This window comes from Pseudophryne corroboree, chromosome 3 (assembly GCF_028390025.1).
Source record: "Pseudophryne corroboree isolate aPseCor3 chromosome 3, aPseCor3.hap2, whole genome shotgun sequence".
Lineage (NCBI taxonomy): Eukaryota > Metazoa > Chordata > Amphibia > Anura > Myobatrachidae > Pseudophryne > Pseudophryne corroboree.
In genome coordinates this window covers 44,824,138-44,844,292 of record NC_086446.1, presented here as the reverse complement: position 1 = coordinate 44,844,292, position 20,155 = coordinate 44,824,138, and the positions used below count along the sequence as shown (strand labels likewise).

Sequence of the window (20,155 nt, the reverse complement as noted above, 5' to 3'; positions counted from 1 at the left end):
GTCTCAGACACCGTCAGGGGCGATAAAACGCCCGTTACCTCAGTGGGTCGACACAGACCCAGACACGGATACTGAGTCCAGTGTCGACGGTGAGGAGACAAACGTAATGTCCAGTAGGGCCACACGTTACATGATCACGGCAATGAAGGAGGCATTGAACATTTCTGACACTACAAGTACCACAAAGAAGGGTATTATGTGGGGAGTGAAAAAACTACCAGTAGCTTTTCCTGAGTCAGATGAATTAAACGAGGTGTGTGATAAAGCGTGGGTTTCCCCCGATAAAAAAGTGCTAATTTCTAATAAATTATTGGCACTATACCCTTTCCCGCCAGAGGTTAGGGCGCGTTGGGAAACACCCCCTAGAGTAGATAAAGCGCTCACACGTTTATCTAAACAAGTAGCGTTACCGTCTTCTGATACGGCCGCCCTCAAAGAACCAGCGGATAGAAGGCTGGAAAATATCCTGAAGGGTATATACACACATACTGGTGTTATACTGCGACCAGCAATCGCCTCAGCCTGGATGTGCAGTGCTGGAGTGGCGTGGTCGGATTCCCTGACTGAAAATATTGATACCCTGGATAGGGACAGTATATTACTAACTATAGAGCAATTGAAGGATGCATTACTATATATGCGTGATGCACAGAGGGATATTTGCACCCTGGCATCAAGAGTGAGTGCTATGTACATTTCCGCCAGAAGAGCGTTATGGACGCGACAGTGGTCAGGGGATGCGGATTCCAAACGACATATGGAAGTATTGCCGTATAAAGGGGAGGAGTTATTTGGGGCCGGTCTTTCGGACCTGGTGGCCACGGCAACGGCCGGAAAGCCCACCTTTTTGCCCCAGGTCACCTCTCAGCAGAAAAAGACACCGTCTTTTCAAACTCAGTCCTTTCGTTCCCATAAGTACAAGCGGGCAAAAGGCCACTCATTTCTGCCCCGGGGCAGAGGAAGAGGAAAAAGACTGCACCAGGCAGCCTCTTCCCAGGAGCAGAAGCCCTCCTCTGCTTCTGCCAAGTCTTCAGCATGACGCTGGGGCTTTACATGCGGACTCGGACACGGTGGGGGCCCGTCTCAAACATTTCAACGCGCAGTGGGCTCACTCGCAAGTGGACCGTTGGATTCTGCAGGTAGTATCACAGGGGTACAAACTGGAATTCGAGACGTCTCCCCCTCGCCGGTTCCTGAAGTCTGCTCTACCAAAGTCTCCCTCCGACAGGGAGGCAGTTTTGGAAGCCATTTACAAGCTGTATTCCCAGCAGGTGATAATCAAGGTACCTCTCCTACAACAGGGAAAGGGGTATTATTCCACGCTGTTTGTGGTACCGAAGCCGGACGGCTCGGTGAGACCAATTTTAAATCTAAAATCCTTGAACACTTACATAAAGAGGTTCAAATTCAAGATGGAGTCACTCAGAGCAGTGATAGCAAACCTGGAAGAAGGGGACTATATGGTGTCTCTGGACATCAAAGATGCTTATCTCCACGTCCCAATCTACCCTTCTCACCAAGGGTACCTCAGGTTTGTAGTACAAAACTGTCATTATCAGTTTCAGACGCTGCCGTTTGGGTTGTCCACGGCACCTCGGGTCTTTACCAAGGTAATGGCCGAAATGATGATTCTTCTTCGAAGAAAAGGCGTGTTAATTATCCCTTACTTGGACGATCTCCTGATAAGGGCAAGGTCCAGGGAACAGTTAGAAGTCGGAGTAGCACTATCTCAGTTAGTGTTACGTCAGCATGGGTGGATTCTAAATATTCCAAAATCGCAGCTGATTCCAACGACACGTCTCCTGTTCCTAGGAATGATTCTGGACACAGTCCAGAAAAAGGTGTTTCTCCCAGAGGAGAAGGCCAGGGAGTTATCCGAGCTAGTCAGGAATCTCCTAAAACCAGGCCAGGTGTCAGTGCATCAGTGCACGAGGGTCCTGGGAAAAATGGTGGCTTCTTACGAAGCGATTCCATTCGGAAGATTCCACGCAAGAACGTTTCAGTGGGATCTTCTGGACAAATGGTCCGGATCGCATCTTCAGATGCATCAGCGGATAACCCTGTCGCCAAGGACAAGGGTGTCTCTTCTGTGGTGGCTGCAGAGTGCTCATCTACTAGAGGGCCGCAGATTCGGCATTCAGGATTGGATCCTGGTGACCACAGATGCCAGCCTGAGAGGCTGGGGAGCAGTCACACAGGGACAAAATTTCCAGGGCTTGTGGTCAAGCATGGAAACATCTCTTCATATAAACATTCTGGAACTAAGGGCCATTTACAATGCCCTAAGTCAAGCAAAACCCCTGCTTCAGGGTCAGGCGGTATTGATCCAATCGGACAACATCACGTCAGTCGCCCACGTAAACAGACAGGGCGGCACGAGAAGCAGGAGGGCGATGGCAGAAGCTGCAAGGATTCTTCGCTGGGCGGAGAATCATGTGATAGCACTGTCAGCAGTGTTCATTCCGGGAGTGGACAACTGGGAAGCGGACTTCCTCAGCAGACACGACCTTCACCCGGGGGAGTGGGGACTTCATCCAGAAGTCTTCCAGGAGATGGTAAACCGTTGGGAAAAACCAAAGGTGGACATGATGGCGTCCCGTCTCAACAAAAAACTAGACAGATATTGCGCCAGGTCAAGGGACCCTCAGGCAATAGCGGTGGACGCTCTGGTAACACCATGGGTGTACCAGTCAGTGTATGTGTTCCCTCCTCTGCCTCTCATACCAAAAGTACTGAGAATCATAAAAAGGAGAGGAGTAAGAACTATACTCGTGGTTCCGGATTGGCCAAGAAGGACTTGGTACCCGACACTTCAAGAGATGCTCACGGAGGACCCGTGGCCTCTACCTCTAAGAAAGGACCTGCTCCAGCAGGGACCTTGTCTGTTCCAAGACTTACCGCGGCTGCGTTTGACGGCATGGCGGTTGAACGCCGGATCCTGAAGGAAAAAGGCATTCCAGAAGAAGTCATCCCTACCCTGATAAAGGCCAGGAAGGATGTAACCGCAAAACATTATCACCGCATTTGGCGAAAATATGTTGCGTGGTGTGAGGCCAAAGAGGCCCCTACAGAGGAATTTCAACTGGGTCGCTTCCTACATTTCCTGCAAACAGGACTGTCTATGGGCCTAAAATTAGGGTCCATTAAGGTTCAAATTTCGGCCCTGTCGATTTTCTTCCAAAAAGAACTGGCTTCAGTGCCTGAAGTCCAGACGTTTGTCAAAGGGGTACTGCATATACAGCCTCCTTTTGTGCCCCCGGTGGCACCTTGGGATCTCAATGTGGTTTTGGGGTTCCTAAAATCACATTGGTTTGAACCACTCACCACTGTGGAATTAAAATATCTCACATGGAAGGTGGTAATGCTGTTAGCCCTGGCTTCAGCCAGGCGTGTCTCAGAATTGGCGGCTTTATCTTATAAAAGCCCTTACCTGATTTTTCACACGGATAGGGCAGAATTGAGGACTCGTCCTCAATTTCTCCCAAAGGTGGTTTCAGCGTTTCACGTGAACCAGCCTATTGTGGTGCCTGCGGCTACTAGGGACTTGGAGGACTCCAAGTTACTGGACGTAGTCAGGGCCCTGAAAATATATATTTCCAGGACGGCTGGAGTCAGGAAATCTGACTCGCTGTTTATCCTGTATGCACCCAACAAGCTGGGTGCTCCTGCTTCTAAGCAGACGATTGCTCGTTGGATTTGTAGTACAATTCAGCTTGCACATTCTGTGGCAGGCCTGCCACAGCCAAAATCTGTAAAAGCCCATTCCACACGGAAAGTGGGCTCATCTTGGGCGGCTGCCCGAGGGGTCTCGGCTTTACAACTTTGCCGAGCAGCTACTTGGTCAGGGGCAAACACGTTTGCTAAATTCTACAAATTTGATACCCTGGCTGAGGAGGACCTGGAGTTCTCTCATTCGGTGCTGCAGAGTCATCCGCATCTCTCCCGCCCGTTTGGGAGCTTTGGTATAATCCCCATGGTCCTTACGGAGTCCCAGCATCCACTTAGGACGTTAGAGAAAATAAGAATTTACTTACCGATAATTCTATTTCTCATAGTCCGTAGTGGATGCTGGGCGCCCATCCCAAGTGCGGATTGTCTGCAATACTTGTTGTGACAGGACGATACCGTACGGAAGCACTCGCAGCTTCCGCGTCCCGTTGACTGCGCACAGAATGGAAGGTCAAGCCGCACGAGGCCGGACCACATAGGGGATTCCCGCTTACCGTCAGTAACCGCCTGTTACTGACTCCACCCACTGCGCTGTGGGCGGGTTCTCGCTGCCACCACCAAACTCCTAACCTGCCGTGGCGTTTGGAACCACGGTTCTGCTCTGTATGTGCCGACGCACTGCTTTACCACACCTGTGTGGTGTCGACGAATCCCCACTAGCCACTTGCTAGGCCTCTACCGGTAGCTGGCGGAAGGCGGAGCTTGGAGACGTCAGGTGCTTCCCTGGACAGCCGGAGAACGGGGCTAGGTTTGGCCTAACCCTGTAGGTCACAAGATGAAGCAGTCTTCTTGAGGCAAAGATGTTTATTGCTCAAATAACCTTTAAAAAGGCTCCTCCCTATTGCTAGGGGCAACAGCATACAATTAGATGTTTTCAGCAGAAGAAGATGTTACAACTACAACATGGAGGCACGCAGGTCTCCTTTTTATGTCAGTTTTCCACACAGTATCACAGGGAGGTAAGCCCTCCCTGTCTTCTCCAACCAATCAGGTTATTTTACAAAATACCAATAAATCACATTTTACAAGGATATAAGTGCAATAAAACAATATCCTCCTTCCTCTGACACAGGCGTTTGGTATCAGATTAACATTCACTATTGATAAATTTATCACATAGCTTCAAAACACAATGTTTCTGTCTCATTCACATCTCCAGGCAAACCCAGTGTCTGAGACCACAACAGGAAGGCTACAATACAAACAGTCTTCCTTCCTGCATAGGTCGCTCGCATGTCAATTAAATCAGGTACATGAAACAAGTTCCAAGCCCATAAACCCAGTGATTAGCATCTCTCTCTAAAGAACTTACACATCAAAAGGTATTGTCCTTCACACCTCTCTGATAGGAAGTGGCATGCTAAGGGCCCTGTCCCATTCCCAAAGGATAAGACATGATTATTCAGACATCTATAATAGTAAGTGCATTTTCCTCTTTAAATATACAGATGACCACATCTTGAATATAAAATACAGTTAAACATGCATTCCTGCAATTGTGCATAGAGCACTACATATGACATGTTAAAACACATCATTAAACAAACTTTTAAACAGTCCGTACCCAGCGCCGTAAGTACGTTTAACAGTGACGCCCAGCGCCCATTGTCCCTTAATATGGCGCCAGGCACAAGGGTTAACACCTTCAGTGCCGCAGCCGCCATTACACGTGTGGCTGGTTGGTCTCTCCGGCCACACTTGTATATAGTTATTGTTACAAAATTCGGGTTATTATTGTTGTGAGCCATCTTTTCAGAGGCTCCTTCGTTTATCATACTGTTAACTGGGTTCAGATCACAGGTTGTACGGTGTGATTGGTGTGGCTGGTATGAGTCTTACACGGGATTCAATATCCTTCCTTATTATGTACGCTCGTCCGGGCACAGTATCCTAACTGAGGCTTGGAGGAGGGTCATAGGGGGAGGAGCCAGTGCACACCAGCTAGTTCAAGCTTTTACTTTTGTGCCCAGTCTCCTGCGGAGCCGCTATTCCCCATGGTCCTTACGGAGTCCCAGCATCCACTACGGACTATGAGAAATAGAATTATCGGTAAGTAAATTCTTATTATTCTCTAAAAAGAGTTAATCCAAATTGGCAAACTTTTAATTTATATTTCAATGTTGTCCCAATATACAGGATTATACAGTAGTGAAGAAGATATCCAGTGACCGTTTGACACCCATCGGCTGTGACTCCATCACTGTGCCTCCACCTCACTCACTGATACATGAGAGACAAAATGACCAAATGATCCTGGAACTCACCAACAAGATCATTCAGCTGCCAACTGGAGAGGTGACTGCTGGGAATGGGACATTATACAGTAACACCAGGGGATGTGTCTGGGTGATGACTGGAGAGGTGACTGCTGGGAATGGGACATTATACAGTAACACCAGGGGACGTGTCTGGGTGATGACTGGAGAGGTAACTGCTGGGAATGGGTCATCATACAGTAACACCAAGTGACGTGTCTGGGTGATGACTGGAGAGGTGACTGCTGGGAATGGGACATTATACAGCAACACCAGGAGACGTGACTGGGTGATGACTGGAGAGGTGACTGCTGGGAATGGGACATTATACAGTAACACCATGGGGCGTTATACAGTAACACCAGGGGACGTGTCCGGGTGATGAGTGGAGAGGTGACTGCTGGGAATGGGGCATTATACAGTAACAGCAGGGGATGTGTCCGGGTGATGAGTGGAGAGGTGACTGCTGGGAATGGGGCATTATACAGTAACAGCGGGGGATGTGTCTGGGTGATGACTGGAGAGGTGACTGCTGGGACTGGGGCAATATACAGTAACATCAGGTGTCATGTCTGGGTGATGACTGGAGAGGTGACTGCTGGTAATGGGATATTATACACTAACACCAGGGGACGTGTCCGGGTGATGACTGGAGAGGTGACTGCTGGGAATGGGACATTATACAGTAACACCAGGGGACGTGTCTGGGTGATGACTGGAGCGGTGACTGCTGGGAATGGGACATTATACAGTAACACCAGGGGACGTGTCCGGGTGATGACTGGAGAGGTGACTGCTGGGAATGGGGCAATATACAGTAACACCAGGGGACGTGTCTGGGTGAGGACTGGAGAGGTGACTGCTGGGAATGGGACATTATACAGTAACACCATGGGGCGTTATACAGTAACACCAGGGGACGTGTCCGGGTGATGACTGGAGAGTTGACTGCTGGGAATGGGGCATTATACAGTAACAGCAGGGGATGTGTCCGGGTGATGACTGGAGAGGTGACTGCTGGTAATGGGGCATTATACAGTAACAGCAGGGGATGTGTCCGGGTGATGAGTGGAGAGGTGACTGCTGGGAATGGAGCATTATACAGTAACAGCAGGGGATGTGTCTGGGTGATGACTGGAGAGGTGACTGCTGGTAATGGGACATTATACACTAACACCAGGGGACGTGTCCGGGTGATGACTGGAGAGGTGACTGCTGGGAATGGGACATTATACAGTAACACCAGGGGACGTGTCTGGGTGATGACTGGAGCGGTGACTGCTGGGAATGGGACATTATACAGTAACACCAGGGGACGTGTCCGGGTGATGACTGGAGAGGTGACTGCTGGGAATGGGGCAATATACAGTAACACCAGGGGACGTGTCTGGGTGATGACTGGAGAGGTGACTGCTGGTAATGGGACATTATAATGTAAAAGCTGATTTACATACAGGACAGAAAAAGCAATACCTTTTACACTGAAATTCGAGCAGCTGTGGCTGCTGGATGTAATCTTTAACCCACGTACCTTTCTCTTACGTCCTAGAGGATGCTGGGGACTCCAAAACGGACCATGGGGTATAGATGGGATCCGCAGGAGCTTGGGCACACTGTAAAGACTTAAACTGGGTGTGAACTGACTCCTCCCTCTATGCCCCTCCTCCAGACCTCCGTTAGACTTTGTGCCCAGGACTGACTGGACACACACTAGGGGTGCTCTACAGAGTTTCTCTGGAAAGACTTTTGTTAGGTTTATTATTTTCAGGAAGACCTGCTGGCTACAGGCTTCCTGCATCGTGGGAGTGAGGGGAGAGAAGCAGACCTACTTCTGTGAGTTAAAGGCTCTGCTTCTTAGGCTACTGGACACCATTAGCTCCAGAGGGTTCGATCACTTGGTGCGCCTAGCTGCTTGTTCCCGGAGCCACGCCGTCACCCCCCTCACAGAAGCCAGAAGAAAGAAGCCGGGTGAGTATGAGAAGATCCGAAGACTTCAGTGACAGCAAAAGACTTCAGTAACGGAGGTACAGCGCAGCGGTAGCGCTGCGCTCCATGTTCCCACACACTTCACCAACGGCTCTCACAGGGTGCAGGGAGCTAGTGGGGAGCGCACTGGGCAGCAGTTACTGAGGTTTTTTGGTGGTTAAAGAAGGCTATACGGTGTCCGATCACTGTATAGAGTACCCCCGCCACTTTGCAATTTCAAATTTTAGCGGGCTACAGCGCGCCGGGAAGGGGGCGGGGCTTAGCCGCACATTGCTCACCAGCGCCCTTTTTTCTCCTACTCCTACAGCGCTGCAGAGACGCTGCCCGGACCTCCGAGCTCCCGCAAGTACTTGGGGAGGGAAAACGGGGGTGGGGGCACTTAAATTTGGTGCTTTTCAAGTTATATTGTCGGCACTGAGCATATTACTAACTTCTGTTAGTATATGGGCGCTGGGGTGTGAGCTGGCATACTCTCTCTGTGGTCTCCCTAAGGGCTTCTCTGTGGGGCTGTCCCCGTGCTTGTAGACTGTGTAAGTGTGAGTGTGTCGGCACGAGGTGTCGACGTGTCTCAGCCTTGGTGTTCCTCCCCGGAGGAAGTTATGGGGGCTGCAGAGAAAGATTTAAGTATGTGTCTGTTGGCACAGCCGACTGCTGATTGGATGACTACGCTGAGTACACTGAATACAAATGTGGCTTTATTATCTAAGAGACTGGATAAATCTGATTCTCAGACACAAACATGGAGACAGTCGGTAGAGGACGCATTGTCTCAGGTACAAACAGTCTCAGGGTCACAGAAGCGTGCTTCTAACCAGATGGCAGATACAGGTACCGACACGGACTCTGACTCCGATGTCGATTTGAATGAGGCTTCTTTGCATCCATGGGTTGTCAAGAGTATTCAGTACATGATTATAGCCATTAAAGATGTTTTACGTATATCTGAGGATCCTACCGTTCCTGACACAAGTTTGTTTATTTAGGGGGAAAAGACCTGAGGTAAAGTTTCCCCCCTCTCATGAAATGAATGAACTTTGTGAAAAGGCTTGGGAGTCCCCTGAAAAAAGGTGGCAGATTCCCAAGCGAATTTTGATGGCATATCCTTTTCCCTCTGACGATAGGGACAAATGGGAGTCGTCTCCAAATGTGGATAAAGCTCTTGCGCGATTGTCCAAGAAAGTGGCGCTTCCAGCTCCTGACACGGCTGCCCTCAAGGATCCTGCGGATCGCAAGCTGGAGACGACATTGAAGTCCATTTTCGTCAATACTGGTGCATTGCTCAGACCTGCTGTGGCGTCGGTATGGGTGAGTAGTGCTATTGCAAAGTGGGCTGAAAATTTGGCTTCTGATATGGATGCTCTTGATAAAGATAATATTCTTTTGACTCTTGGTTATATTAAGGACGCTGCAGATTACCTAAAGGATGTGGCGAGGGATGTTGGCCTCTGAGGATCAAGAGCCAATGCCGTGGCGATTTCGGCCAGGAGGGCGCTGTGGATTCACCAATGGAATGCTGATGCCGACTTCAAGAAGAATATGGAAGCTCTCCCTTTTAAAGGTAGTGTCTTGTTCGGTGACGGCCTGGCTGACCTGGTGTCGACCACTACTGCGGGTAAGTCATCTTTTCTTCCATATGTTCCACCACAACGGAAAAAGACACCTTATCAGCAGTTGCAGTCCTTTCGGCCTAATAAGTACAAAAGGGCTCGTCCTTCCTCGCTTCAAAGGGTAGAGGTAGGGGAAGGAAGTCGCCTGCAGTGTCAGGCACCCAGGACCAAAAGTCCTCCCCTGCCTCTACCAAGTCCACCGCATGACGTTGGGGCTCCCCTTGGGGAGTCCCTACCGGTGGGGGTCCGTCTCCAATTCTTCAAACAGGTCGGGGTTCGTTCGGCCCTGGATCCTTGGGTCTTAGACATAGTGTCCCAAGGGTACAGACTGGAGTTTCAGGAGATGCCCCCCAACCGGTTTTTCATGTCGGCTTTGCCAACTTCTCTTCCCGAAAGAGAGGTGGTGAGGGATGCGATACAAAAGTTGTTTCAACAGAGGGTCGTGGTGCCGGTTCCCTCGTCAGATCGGGGGAAAGGGTTCTATTGGAGCCTCTTTGTGGTGCCGCAGCCGGACGGTTCGGTCAGACCGATTCTGAACCTAAAATCCCTCAACCCATATTTGAAAACGTTCAAGTTCAAGATGGAGTCTCTTCGAGCTGTGATCTCCAGCCTTGAATGGGGGGATTTTATGGCGTCTGTAGACGTAAAGGATGCTTACTTACACATCCCGATATTCCCTCCTCATCAAGCTTTCCTGAGGTTTGCGGTGCAGGATTGTCATTACCAATTTCAGGCGTTGCCGTTTGGCCTTTCCACGGCCCCGAGGGTTTTCACCAAGGTAATGGCGGAGATGATGGTCCTCCTTCGCAAGCAAGGGGTCACAGTTATCCCGTACTTGGACGATCTCCTGATAAAGGCGAGGTCCAAGGAAGAGTTGTTAAGAAATGTGGATCTCTCCCTGTCGGTTCTGCGACATCATGGTTGGATACTAAATTTGCCAAAGTCTCAGTTGATCCCAACCACTCGGCTGCCCTTCTTGGGCATGATCCTAGTCACGGAACTACAGAGATTGTTTCTTCCGGAGGACAAAGCTCTGGAAATACAGACAATGGTCAGGGAGCTTCTGAGGCCGACAAGTGTGTTGATTCATCAATGCACTCGAGCGCTAGGGAAGATGGTTGCGGCTTTACGAAGCCATTCCGTTTGGCAGGTTTCATGCCTGGGTGTTTCAATGGGATCTGCTGAAAAAATGATCCGGGTCTCACCTGCACATGCACCGGAAAATAAGTCTATCTTCCAGGGCCAGGATTTCGCTCCTGTGGTGGCTGCAAAGCTCTCACCTTCTAGAGGGACGCCGTTTTGGAATCCAGGACTGGGTCCTGCTGACAACAGATGCAAGTCTCCTAGGCTGGGGCGCAGTCACGCGAGGAAGAAATTTCCAGGGAAAATGGTCAAACCAGGAATCTTGTCTCCACATAAATGTTCTCGAGTTGAGAGCCATTTACAACGGCCTGCTACAAGCAAAGAACCTTCTTCAGGGTCTCCCTGTCCTGATCCAGTCGGACAAAATAACAGTGGTGGTGTACATAAACCGCCAAGGCGGAACAAGGAGCAGGGTGGCTATGGACGAGGCCACAAGAATACTACGCTGGGCGGAACAGCACGTGAGTGCTCTGTCAGCAGTCTTCCTCCCGGGAGTGGACAACTGGGAAGCAGACTTCCTCAGCAGACACGATCTCCCTCGGGAGAGTGGGCTCTTCATCAAGAGGTATTTGCAACAGTGACAAAGCGTTGGGGAATTCCTGTGATAGACATGATGGCGTCTCGCCTCAACAAGAAGCTTCCGAGGTATTGTTCCAGGTCAAGGGACCCCCAAGCCAGTGCAGTGGACGCCCTGGTGACTCCGTGGGTGTTTCAGTCGGTGTATGTGTTCCCTCCGCTTCCTCTCATTCCAAAGGTGCTGAGGATCGTTCGACGAGCAAGGGTTCAGGCGATACTCATCGTTCCATATTGGCCATGGAGGGCCTGGTATCCAGATCTTCAAGAATTACTAGTGGAAGATCCCTGGCCGCTTCCTCTGGGCCCTGCGTGTTTCCGTACTTACTGCGGCTGCGTTTGACGGCGTGGAAGTTGAGCGCCAAATCTTAGCTCGGAAGGGTATTCCCGGGGAGGTCATCCCCACTCTCCTTAAAGCTAGAAAGTAGGTTACGGCAAAACATTATCACAGTATTTGGAGGAAATACTCCATGGTGTGAGACTAGAGCAGCTCCGGCGGAGGAGTTTCACTTTGGTCGGCTTCTCCATTTTTTGCAGGCAGGCATAGATGCAGGCCTGAAATTGGGTTCCATAAAAGTGCACATTTCGGCTTTATCTATTTTCTTTCAGAAAGAATTGGCCGTCCTGCCTGAGGTTCAGACCTTTGTGAAGGGTGTGTTGCATATACAACCTCCATTTGTGCCGCCGGTGGCGCCGTGGGATCTTGAAGTGGTCTTGCAGTTCCTTATGTCTCCTTGGTTTGAACCTTTGCGTAAGGTTGAGTTAAGGTTTCTCACTTGGAAAGTGGTCATGCTTTTGGCTCTGGCGTCAGCCAGGCGAGTGTCTGAATTGGCGGCCTTGTCTGACACGAGCCCTTATTTGATATTCCCTTTGGATAGATCGGAATTGAGGACTCGTCAACAATTTCTGCCGAAGGTGGTTTCTTCTTTTCACATGAACCAACCTATTGTGGTGCCTGTAGCTACGGATGCTGTGGCGGTTCCAAGGTCTCTTGATGTTGTAAATGCCTTGAAAATTTACGTAGCCAGAACGGCTCTTACCAGGAAAACAGAGGCTTTGTTTGTCCTAAATGATTCCAACAAGATTGGAAATCCTACTTCTAAGCAGACTATTGCTCGCTGGACTTGTAATACGATTCAGCAAGCTCATTCTTCGGCTGGGCTACCATTGCCGAAGTCAGTAAAGGCCCATTCTACCAGGAAAGTGGGCTCATCTTGGGCAGCTGCCCGAGGAGTCTCGGCACTTCAGCTTTGCGGAGCAGCTACGTGGTCGGGTTAAAACACTTTTGCTAAGTTTTACAGGTTTGATACCCTGGCTGAGGAGGACCTCATGTTTGCCCAATCGGTGCAGCAGAGTCGTCCGCACTCTCCCGCCCGTTCTGGAGCTTTGGTATAGACCCCATATTCCTTTTGGAGTCCCCAGCATCCTCTAAGACGTAAGGGAAAATAGGATTTTAATACCTACTGGTAAATCCTTTTCTCCTAGTCCGTAGAGGATGCTGGACGCCCATCCCAGTGCGGACTGTTTCTTGCAGTTGTATTATTACTGGTTGTACTTGTTTACACACGGATTGTGTATTCGTTTTCTTCAGCTTGTTGCTGTTGTTAGTTCATACGGTTATCTGGTTTCGTTCTATTCCAGTTGTACGGTATGTTGTGATGTGAGCTGGTATGTTTCTCGCCTTAGTTTAAACAAAAATCCTTTCCTCGAAATGTCCGTCTCTCCTGGGCACTGTTCCTGTTACTGAGGTCTGGAGGAGGGGCATAGAGGGAGGAGCTAATTCACACCCAGTTTAAGTCTTTATAGTGTGCCCAAGCTCCTGCGGATCCCGTCTACCCTATGGTCCTTTTGGAGTCCCCAGCATCCTCTACGGACTAGGAGAAAAGTATTTACCGGTAGGTATTAAAATCCTATTTTTACTCACTGAGCGTACACACACACCGACACGCTGTAAGCACAATGCAGCTACACGTGTGGCTGAAATACACTTTAAACCTTAGCAGTAAAGAGAGACAACACCAATTGTATTTAAAATGCTGGGATCCGACCCACAAACATATAATTGCAAAAAGGGGGTTGCAATAACAATACAATCACAATAAGAGAAAAGAGGCTACAATTAATAGTACATACGTTTGTTTCGCTAGCGCCACACGGACCCGGTGCTCAGTCAATCAAGCAAGATGACCTTCAGAGAGAGAGAGACCAGCCAGGTAGCTTGGCTTTTTATAAATTTGGCTAAAACATAATACAATAGAAACTGTAATCTCTTCACCTATAGGTCAAAGGGCTGGTCATTTACAGTACAGGAGGGGTCATAGGTTGGTTTGAATAGGTGGGCGATGCCTGGTCCAGGTGCACGTGCTGATGGTCTCCACTGGGTTCCCTCCGAATATCAGAGTACAGTAAATACAGTGGAGCATGCTATCTTCTGCAAACTCCTACCAGAATGTTGCTTTTAATGGATACCAAACACCACCTCCTAACTTAATGCTGTCCCCTCATATCCTGTAAAGGTGAATCCTTTTGTTATTGTACCTTTTAAACAAGTATAGCTTGCTAGTGTGGTGCATGTGGGCTATGTGTACATTTTGCACTATATGGATTAAATATGAGATATGTCTTTGTGGCTTTTCCGTGCGAATACAAATGCTACCGTAATGATTCATACCACGCACTAATACGCAGGACCGCGTGAGCGGTCATACGCAACTTGCGAATATGTGCACGCACGGCAGAACAAGTACGCGCTCTGAGGCCATCTGTGTGGAGTTAGTTCGTGATGTGTATGGCTGTAATATTTTCGACTTCGACAATACACAAACACCAGGGGACGTGTCTGGGTGATGACTGGAGCAGTGACTGCTGGGAATCGGACATTATACAGTAACACCAGGGGACGTGTCCGGGTGATGACTGGAGAGGTGACTGCTGGGAATGGCACATTATACAATAACACCAGGGGACGTGTCTGGGTGATGACTGGAGAGGTGACTGCTGGGAATCGGACATTATACAGTAACACCAGGGGATGTGTCTGGGTGATGACTGGAGAGGTGACTGCTGGGAATGGGGCATTATACAGTAACACCAGGGGACGTGTCTGGGTGATGACTGGAGCAGTGACTGCTGGGAATCGGACATTATACAGTAACACCAGGGGACGTGTCCGGGTGATGACTGGAGAGGTGACTGCTGGGATTGGTGACATTATACAATAACACCAGGGGACGTGTCTGGGTGATGACTGGAGAGGTGACTGCTGGGAATCGGACATTATACAGTAACACCAGGGGACGTGTCCGGGTGATGACTGGAGAGGTGACTGCTGGGAATGGGACATTATACAATAACACCAGGGGACGTGTCTGGGTGATGACTGGAGAGGAGACTGCTGGGAATGGGACATTATACATTAACACCAGGGGACGTGTCTGGGTGATGACTGGAGAGGTGACTGCTGGGAATGGGACATTATACAGTACCACAAGGGAATGTGTCTGGGTGATGACTGGAGAGGTGACTGCTGGGAATGGGACATTATACAGTAACACCAGGGGATGTGTCTGGGTGATGACTGGAGAGGTGACTGCTGGGAATGGGACATTGTACAGTAACACCAGGGGATGTGTCCGGGTGATGACTGGAGAGGTGACTGCTGGGAATGGGACATTATACAGTAACACCAGGGGACGTGTCTGGGTGATGACTGGGGAGGTGACTGCTGGGAAAGAGACATTATACAGTAACACCAGGGGACGTGTCTGGGTGATGACTGGAGAGGTGACTGCTGGGAATGGGACATTGTACAGTAACACCAGGGGACGTGTCTGGGTGATGACTGGAGAGGTGACTGCTGGGAAAGAGACATTATACAGTAACACCAGGGGACGTGTCTGGGTGATGACTGGAGAGGTGACTGCTGGGAATGGGACATTATACAGTAACACCAGGGGATGTGTCTGGGTGATGACTGGAGAGGTGACTGCTGGGAATGGGACATTATACAGTAACACCAGGGGACGTGTCCGGGTGATGACTGGAGAGGTGATTGCTGGGAATGGGACATTATACAGTAACACCAGGGGATGTATCTGGGTGATGACTGTATCATTGTGTGTGTCAGGTTCCTATAAGGTGTCAGGATGTCACTGTCTATCTCTCCATGCAGGAGGGGGAGTATATAGAGGAACACAGGGGTCTGTACAAGGACGTGATGATGGAGAATCACCGGCCCCTCACATCACTGGGTAAGAGGAGACTGTCATTTATTGTATAAGGGGAGCAGGTATGGGGGCTACCTATATACACACCGTGACCAGATGCTTCCCAAGCCCTCACTGACTTGTGTCCCACGGTCACGGAACGGGTTTAGGTCACACAGGACCTGGCCAATTAAGGGATTCACGCTTACTGTTACTGACTCCACCCACTGCGCAGTCAGCAGGTACAATGCTGCCACCACCAGACTCCTTGCTCCCGTGGCATCTTACCACAGCTGTGTGGCGTTGATTGATCCCCACTGGTCGCTTGACCAGGCCTCTGCATGGTAGCTGGCGGAAGGCGGAGCTTGAAGACACTAGGGTTACCCTGGACAGCCAGAGAACGGGGCTACGTTTCATGTATCCCTGCTGGTCACAAGATGAAGCGGTCGTCTTGAGTCAAAAGTTGTTTATTCGCTCAAATAAAGTCCTTAAAAGGACCCTCCCTGTTTCCAGTGGAACAGCAACACAGCAAGATGTTCACACCAGAAAGAAGATGGTATAATACACTCTGAGGCTCGCAGGCCTCCTTTTTATCTAAAACCAACATACAGTACTATAGGGGGTGGTCCCACCTTCATTCTATCTCACAAAAAATATAAATAAATACATGTTACATTTCAAAAGAGTTTAACAATTGGATAAAGCAAATTTCTGCTCCTTTTCATACATAAACCAAACCAGTGTGCTTAACCAAACACAATATGATTATCATATCCCTGTCTCTTTCTCAAATGTGAATATAATTAGAATTTAAATTGCACTCACCCTCTCACCCATAGACAACGTTCTTGTCGTTTAAACATAACTCTGCATCCTAGATAATGCAGCCTAGTAAATATTAAACCAAATTGTTATCACACGAAAACCTACTGGAAAGATGCCCTACTTTGCATTCGTAAAACACAGGGGGTAATTCCAAGTTGATCGCAGCAGGAAATTTCTCTGACGTCCTAGTGGATGCTGGGGACTCCGTAAGGACCATGGGGAATAGACGGCTCCGCAGGAGACTGGGCACATCTAAAGAAAGATTTAGGACTATCTGGTGTGCACTGGCTCCTCCCCCTATGACCCTCCTCCATGCCTCAGTTAGATTTCTGTGCCCGGCCGAGCTGGATGCACACTAGGGGCTCTCTTGAGCTCCTAGAAAGAAAGTATAGTTTAGGTTTTTTATTTTACAGTGAGACCTGCTGGCAACAGGCTCACTGCATCGAGGGACTAAGGGGAGAAGAAGCGAACCTACCTAAGTGGTGGTAGCTTGGGCTTCTTAGGCTACTGGACACCATTAGCTCCAGAGGGATCGCACACAGGACCCGACCTCGTCGTCCGTTCCCGGAGCCGCGCCGCCGTCCCCCTTACAGAGCCAGAAGCAAGAAGGTCCGGAAAATCGGCGGCTGAAGACTTCTGTCTTCTCCAAGGTAGCGCACAGCACTGCAGCTGTGCGCCATTGCTCCTCATGTACACCACACACTCCGGTCACTGATGGGTGCAGGGCGCTGGGGGGGGCGCCCTGAGCAGCAGTAAATAACACCTTGGCTGGCAAACTGACACCATATATAGCCCCAGGGGCTATATAGGTGTAAAAATACCCCTGCCAGAATTATTAAAATAGCGGGAGAAAGCCCGCCGAGAAAGGGGCGGAGCCATCTCCCTCAGCACACTGGCGCCATTTTCCCTCACAGCTCCGCTGGAAGGATCGCTCCCTGGCTCTCCCCTGCAGTCCTGCACTACAGAAAGGGTAAAAAAGAGAGGGGGGGGGGGCACAGAATTAGGCGCAGTATAGTAATATAATGCAGCTATAAGGGAAAACACTCTTTATAGGTGATATCCCTGTGGTATATAGCGCTCTGGTGTGTGCTGGCATACTCTCCCTCTGTCTCCCCAAAGGGCTTTGTGGGGTCCTGTCCTCTGTCAGAGCATTCCCTGTGTGTGTGCTGTGTGTCGGTACTGCTGTGTCGACATGTATGATGAGGAAAATGACGTGGAGGCGGAGCAAATGCCTGTGAATGTGATGTCACCCCCTGCGGGGTCGACACCTGTGTGGATGGACTTATGGAAGGAATTACGTGACAGTGTCAACTCCTTACATAAAAGGTTTGACGACATAGGACAGCCGGCTAGTCAGCTTGTGCCTGTTCCAGCGTCTCAAATGTCATCACGGGCTTTAAAACGCCCGCTACCTCAGATGGCAGACACAGATGTCGACACGGATACCGACTCCAGTGTCGACGACGATGAGACTAGTGTACCCTCCAATAGGTCCACCCGTTACATGATTGAGGCAATGAAAAATGTATTACACATTTCTGATAATACCCCAGGTACCACAAAAAAGGTATTAAGTTTGGTGAGAAAAAACTACCAGTAGTTTTTCCTGCATCTGAGGAATTAAATGAGGTGTGTGAGGAAGCGTGGACTTCCCCCGATAAGAAATTGATAATTTCTAAACGGTTATTGGCAGCGTACCCTTTCCCGCCAGAGGATAGGTCACGTTGGGAAACACCCCCTAGGGTAGATAAAGCGCTGACACGTTTATCAAAAAAGGTGGCACTACCGTCTCCGGATACGGCCGCCCTAAAGGAACCTGCTGATAGAAAGCAGAAAACTACCCTAAAAGCTATATACGCACACACGGGCATTATATTGAGACCAGCTATTGCATCGGCATGGATGTGCAGTGCTGCAGCTGCGTGGTCAGATTCCCTGTCGGATAATATTGATACCATGGATAGGGACAATATTTTGCTGACGATAGAGCATATAAAAGACGCCGTCTTATACATGCGTGATGCACAGAGGGATATTTGCTGGCTGGCATCAAGAATAAGCGCTATGTCCATTGCCGCCAGAAGGGGGTTATGGACTCGGCAATGGTCTGGCGATGCCGACTCGAAACGGCACATGGAAGTTTTGCCCTATAAGGGGGTGGAACTGTTTGGGGATGGTCTTTCAGACCTCGTTTCCACAGCTACTGCTGGGAAATCGACTTTTTTGCCACAGGCTACCCCACAGCAAAAGAAAGCACCGTATTATCAGGTACAGTCCTTTCGGCCCCAGAAAAGCAAGAGGGCTAGAGGCTCATCCTTTCTGCCGAGAGGCAAAGGTAGAGGGAAAAAGCTGCTGCACACAGCTAGTTCCCAAGAGCAGAAGTCCTCCCCTGCCTCCGGTAAGTCCACAGCATGACGCTGGGGCTGCTCAGGCGGACCCGGGTACGGTGGGGGCCCGTCTCAGAAATTTCAGCGCACAGTGGGCTCTCTCACAGGTGGATCCCTGGGTCCTTCAAGTAGTATCTCAGGGGTACAGGCTGGAATTCAAGACGTCTCCCCCCCGCCGTTTCCTAAAATCTGCCTTACCGGCAACTCCCTCTGCCAGGGAGGCAGTGTTGGTGGCTATTCAAAAACTGTATTCACAGCAAGTGATTGTCAAGGTACCCCTCCTTCAACAAGGAAAGGGTTACTATTCCACAATGTTTGTGGTACCGAAACCGGACGGTTCGGTGAGACCCATCTTAAATTTAAAATCCTTGAACACTTATATCAAAAGATTCAAGTTCAAGATGGAATCGCTCAGGGCGGTTATTGCGAGCCTGGACGAGGGGGATTACATGGTCTCCCTGGACATCAAGGATGCGTACCTGCATGTCCCCATTTACCCTCCTCACCAGGAGTACCTCAGATTTGTGGTACAGGACTGTCACTGTCAGTTCCAGACGCTGCCGTTTGGGTTATCCACGGCACCGAGGGTCTTTACCACGGTAATGGCCGAAATGATGATACTCCTTCGCAAGAAGGGAGTTTTAATTATCCCGTACTTGGACGAGCTCCTGATAAAGGCGAGGTCCAAGGAACAGTTGGTAGTGGGGGTAGCACTTTCTCGGGAAGTGCTGCAACAGCACGGCTGGATTCTCAATATTCCAAAGTCACAGCTGGTCCCGACGACACGTCTTCTGTTCCTGGGAATGATTCTGGACACAGACCAGAAAAAAGTGTTTCTTCCAGTGGAAAAAGCCGAGGAGTTGTCATCTCTAGTCAGAAACCTCCTAAAACCAGGACAGGTGTCGGTACATCAATGCACACGAGTCCTGGGAAAAATGGTGACTTCGTACGAAGCGATTCCATTCGGAAGGTTCCACGCAAGGATTTTCCAGTGGGACCTGTTGGACAAATGGTCCGGGTCCCATCTCCAGATGCAGCAGCGGATAACCCTGTCGGCAAGGACCATGGTGTCGCTGCGGTGGTGGCTGCAGAGGGCTCATCTACTAGAGGGCCGCAGATTCGGAATACAGGACTGGGTCCTGGTGACCACGGATGCCAGCCTTCGGGGCTGGGGTGCAGTCACACAGGGAAGAAATTTCCAGGGACTGTGGTCAAATCAGGAGATTTCACTTCACATAAATATTCTGGAGCTAAGGGCCATTTACAATGCCCTAAGCCAAGCAAGGCCCCTGCTTTAGAACCAGCCGGTACTGATCCAATCAGACAACATCACGGCGGTCGCCCATGTAAACAGACAGGCCGGCACAAGAAGCAGGAGGGCAGTGGCAGAGGCCACAAGGATTCTCCGATGGGCGGAAAATCACGTGTTAGCACTGACAGCAGTG

At 49.8% G+C, this 20,155-nt stretch overlaps 1 protein-coding gene across 1 annotated transcript in view; it reads left to right on the top strand.

The window, feature by feature from the left end:
- Positions 1 to 20,155, top strand: part of LOC135054671 (gastrula zinc finger protein XlCGF26.1-like) — a 64,185-nt gene that overhangs the window by 26,077 nt on the left and 17,953 nt on the right. Inside the window, exons 3-4 of the mRNA XM_063957918.1 lie at positions 5,866 to 6,024; positions 15,465 to 15,543. Of these exons, the coding sequence (XP_063813988.1) occupies positions 5,866 to 6,024; positions 15,465 to 15,543 (238 nt within the window). The remainder of the gene's footprint in view (positions 1 to 5,865; positions 6,025 to 15,464; positions 15,544 to 20,155) is intronic.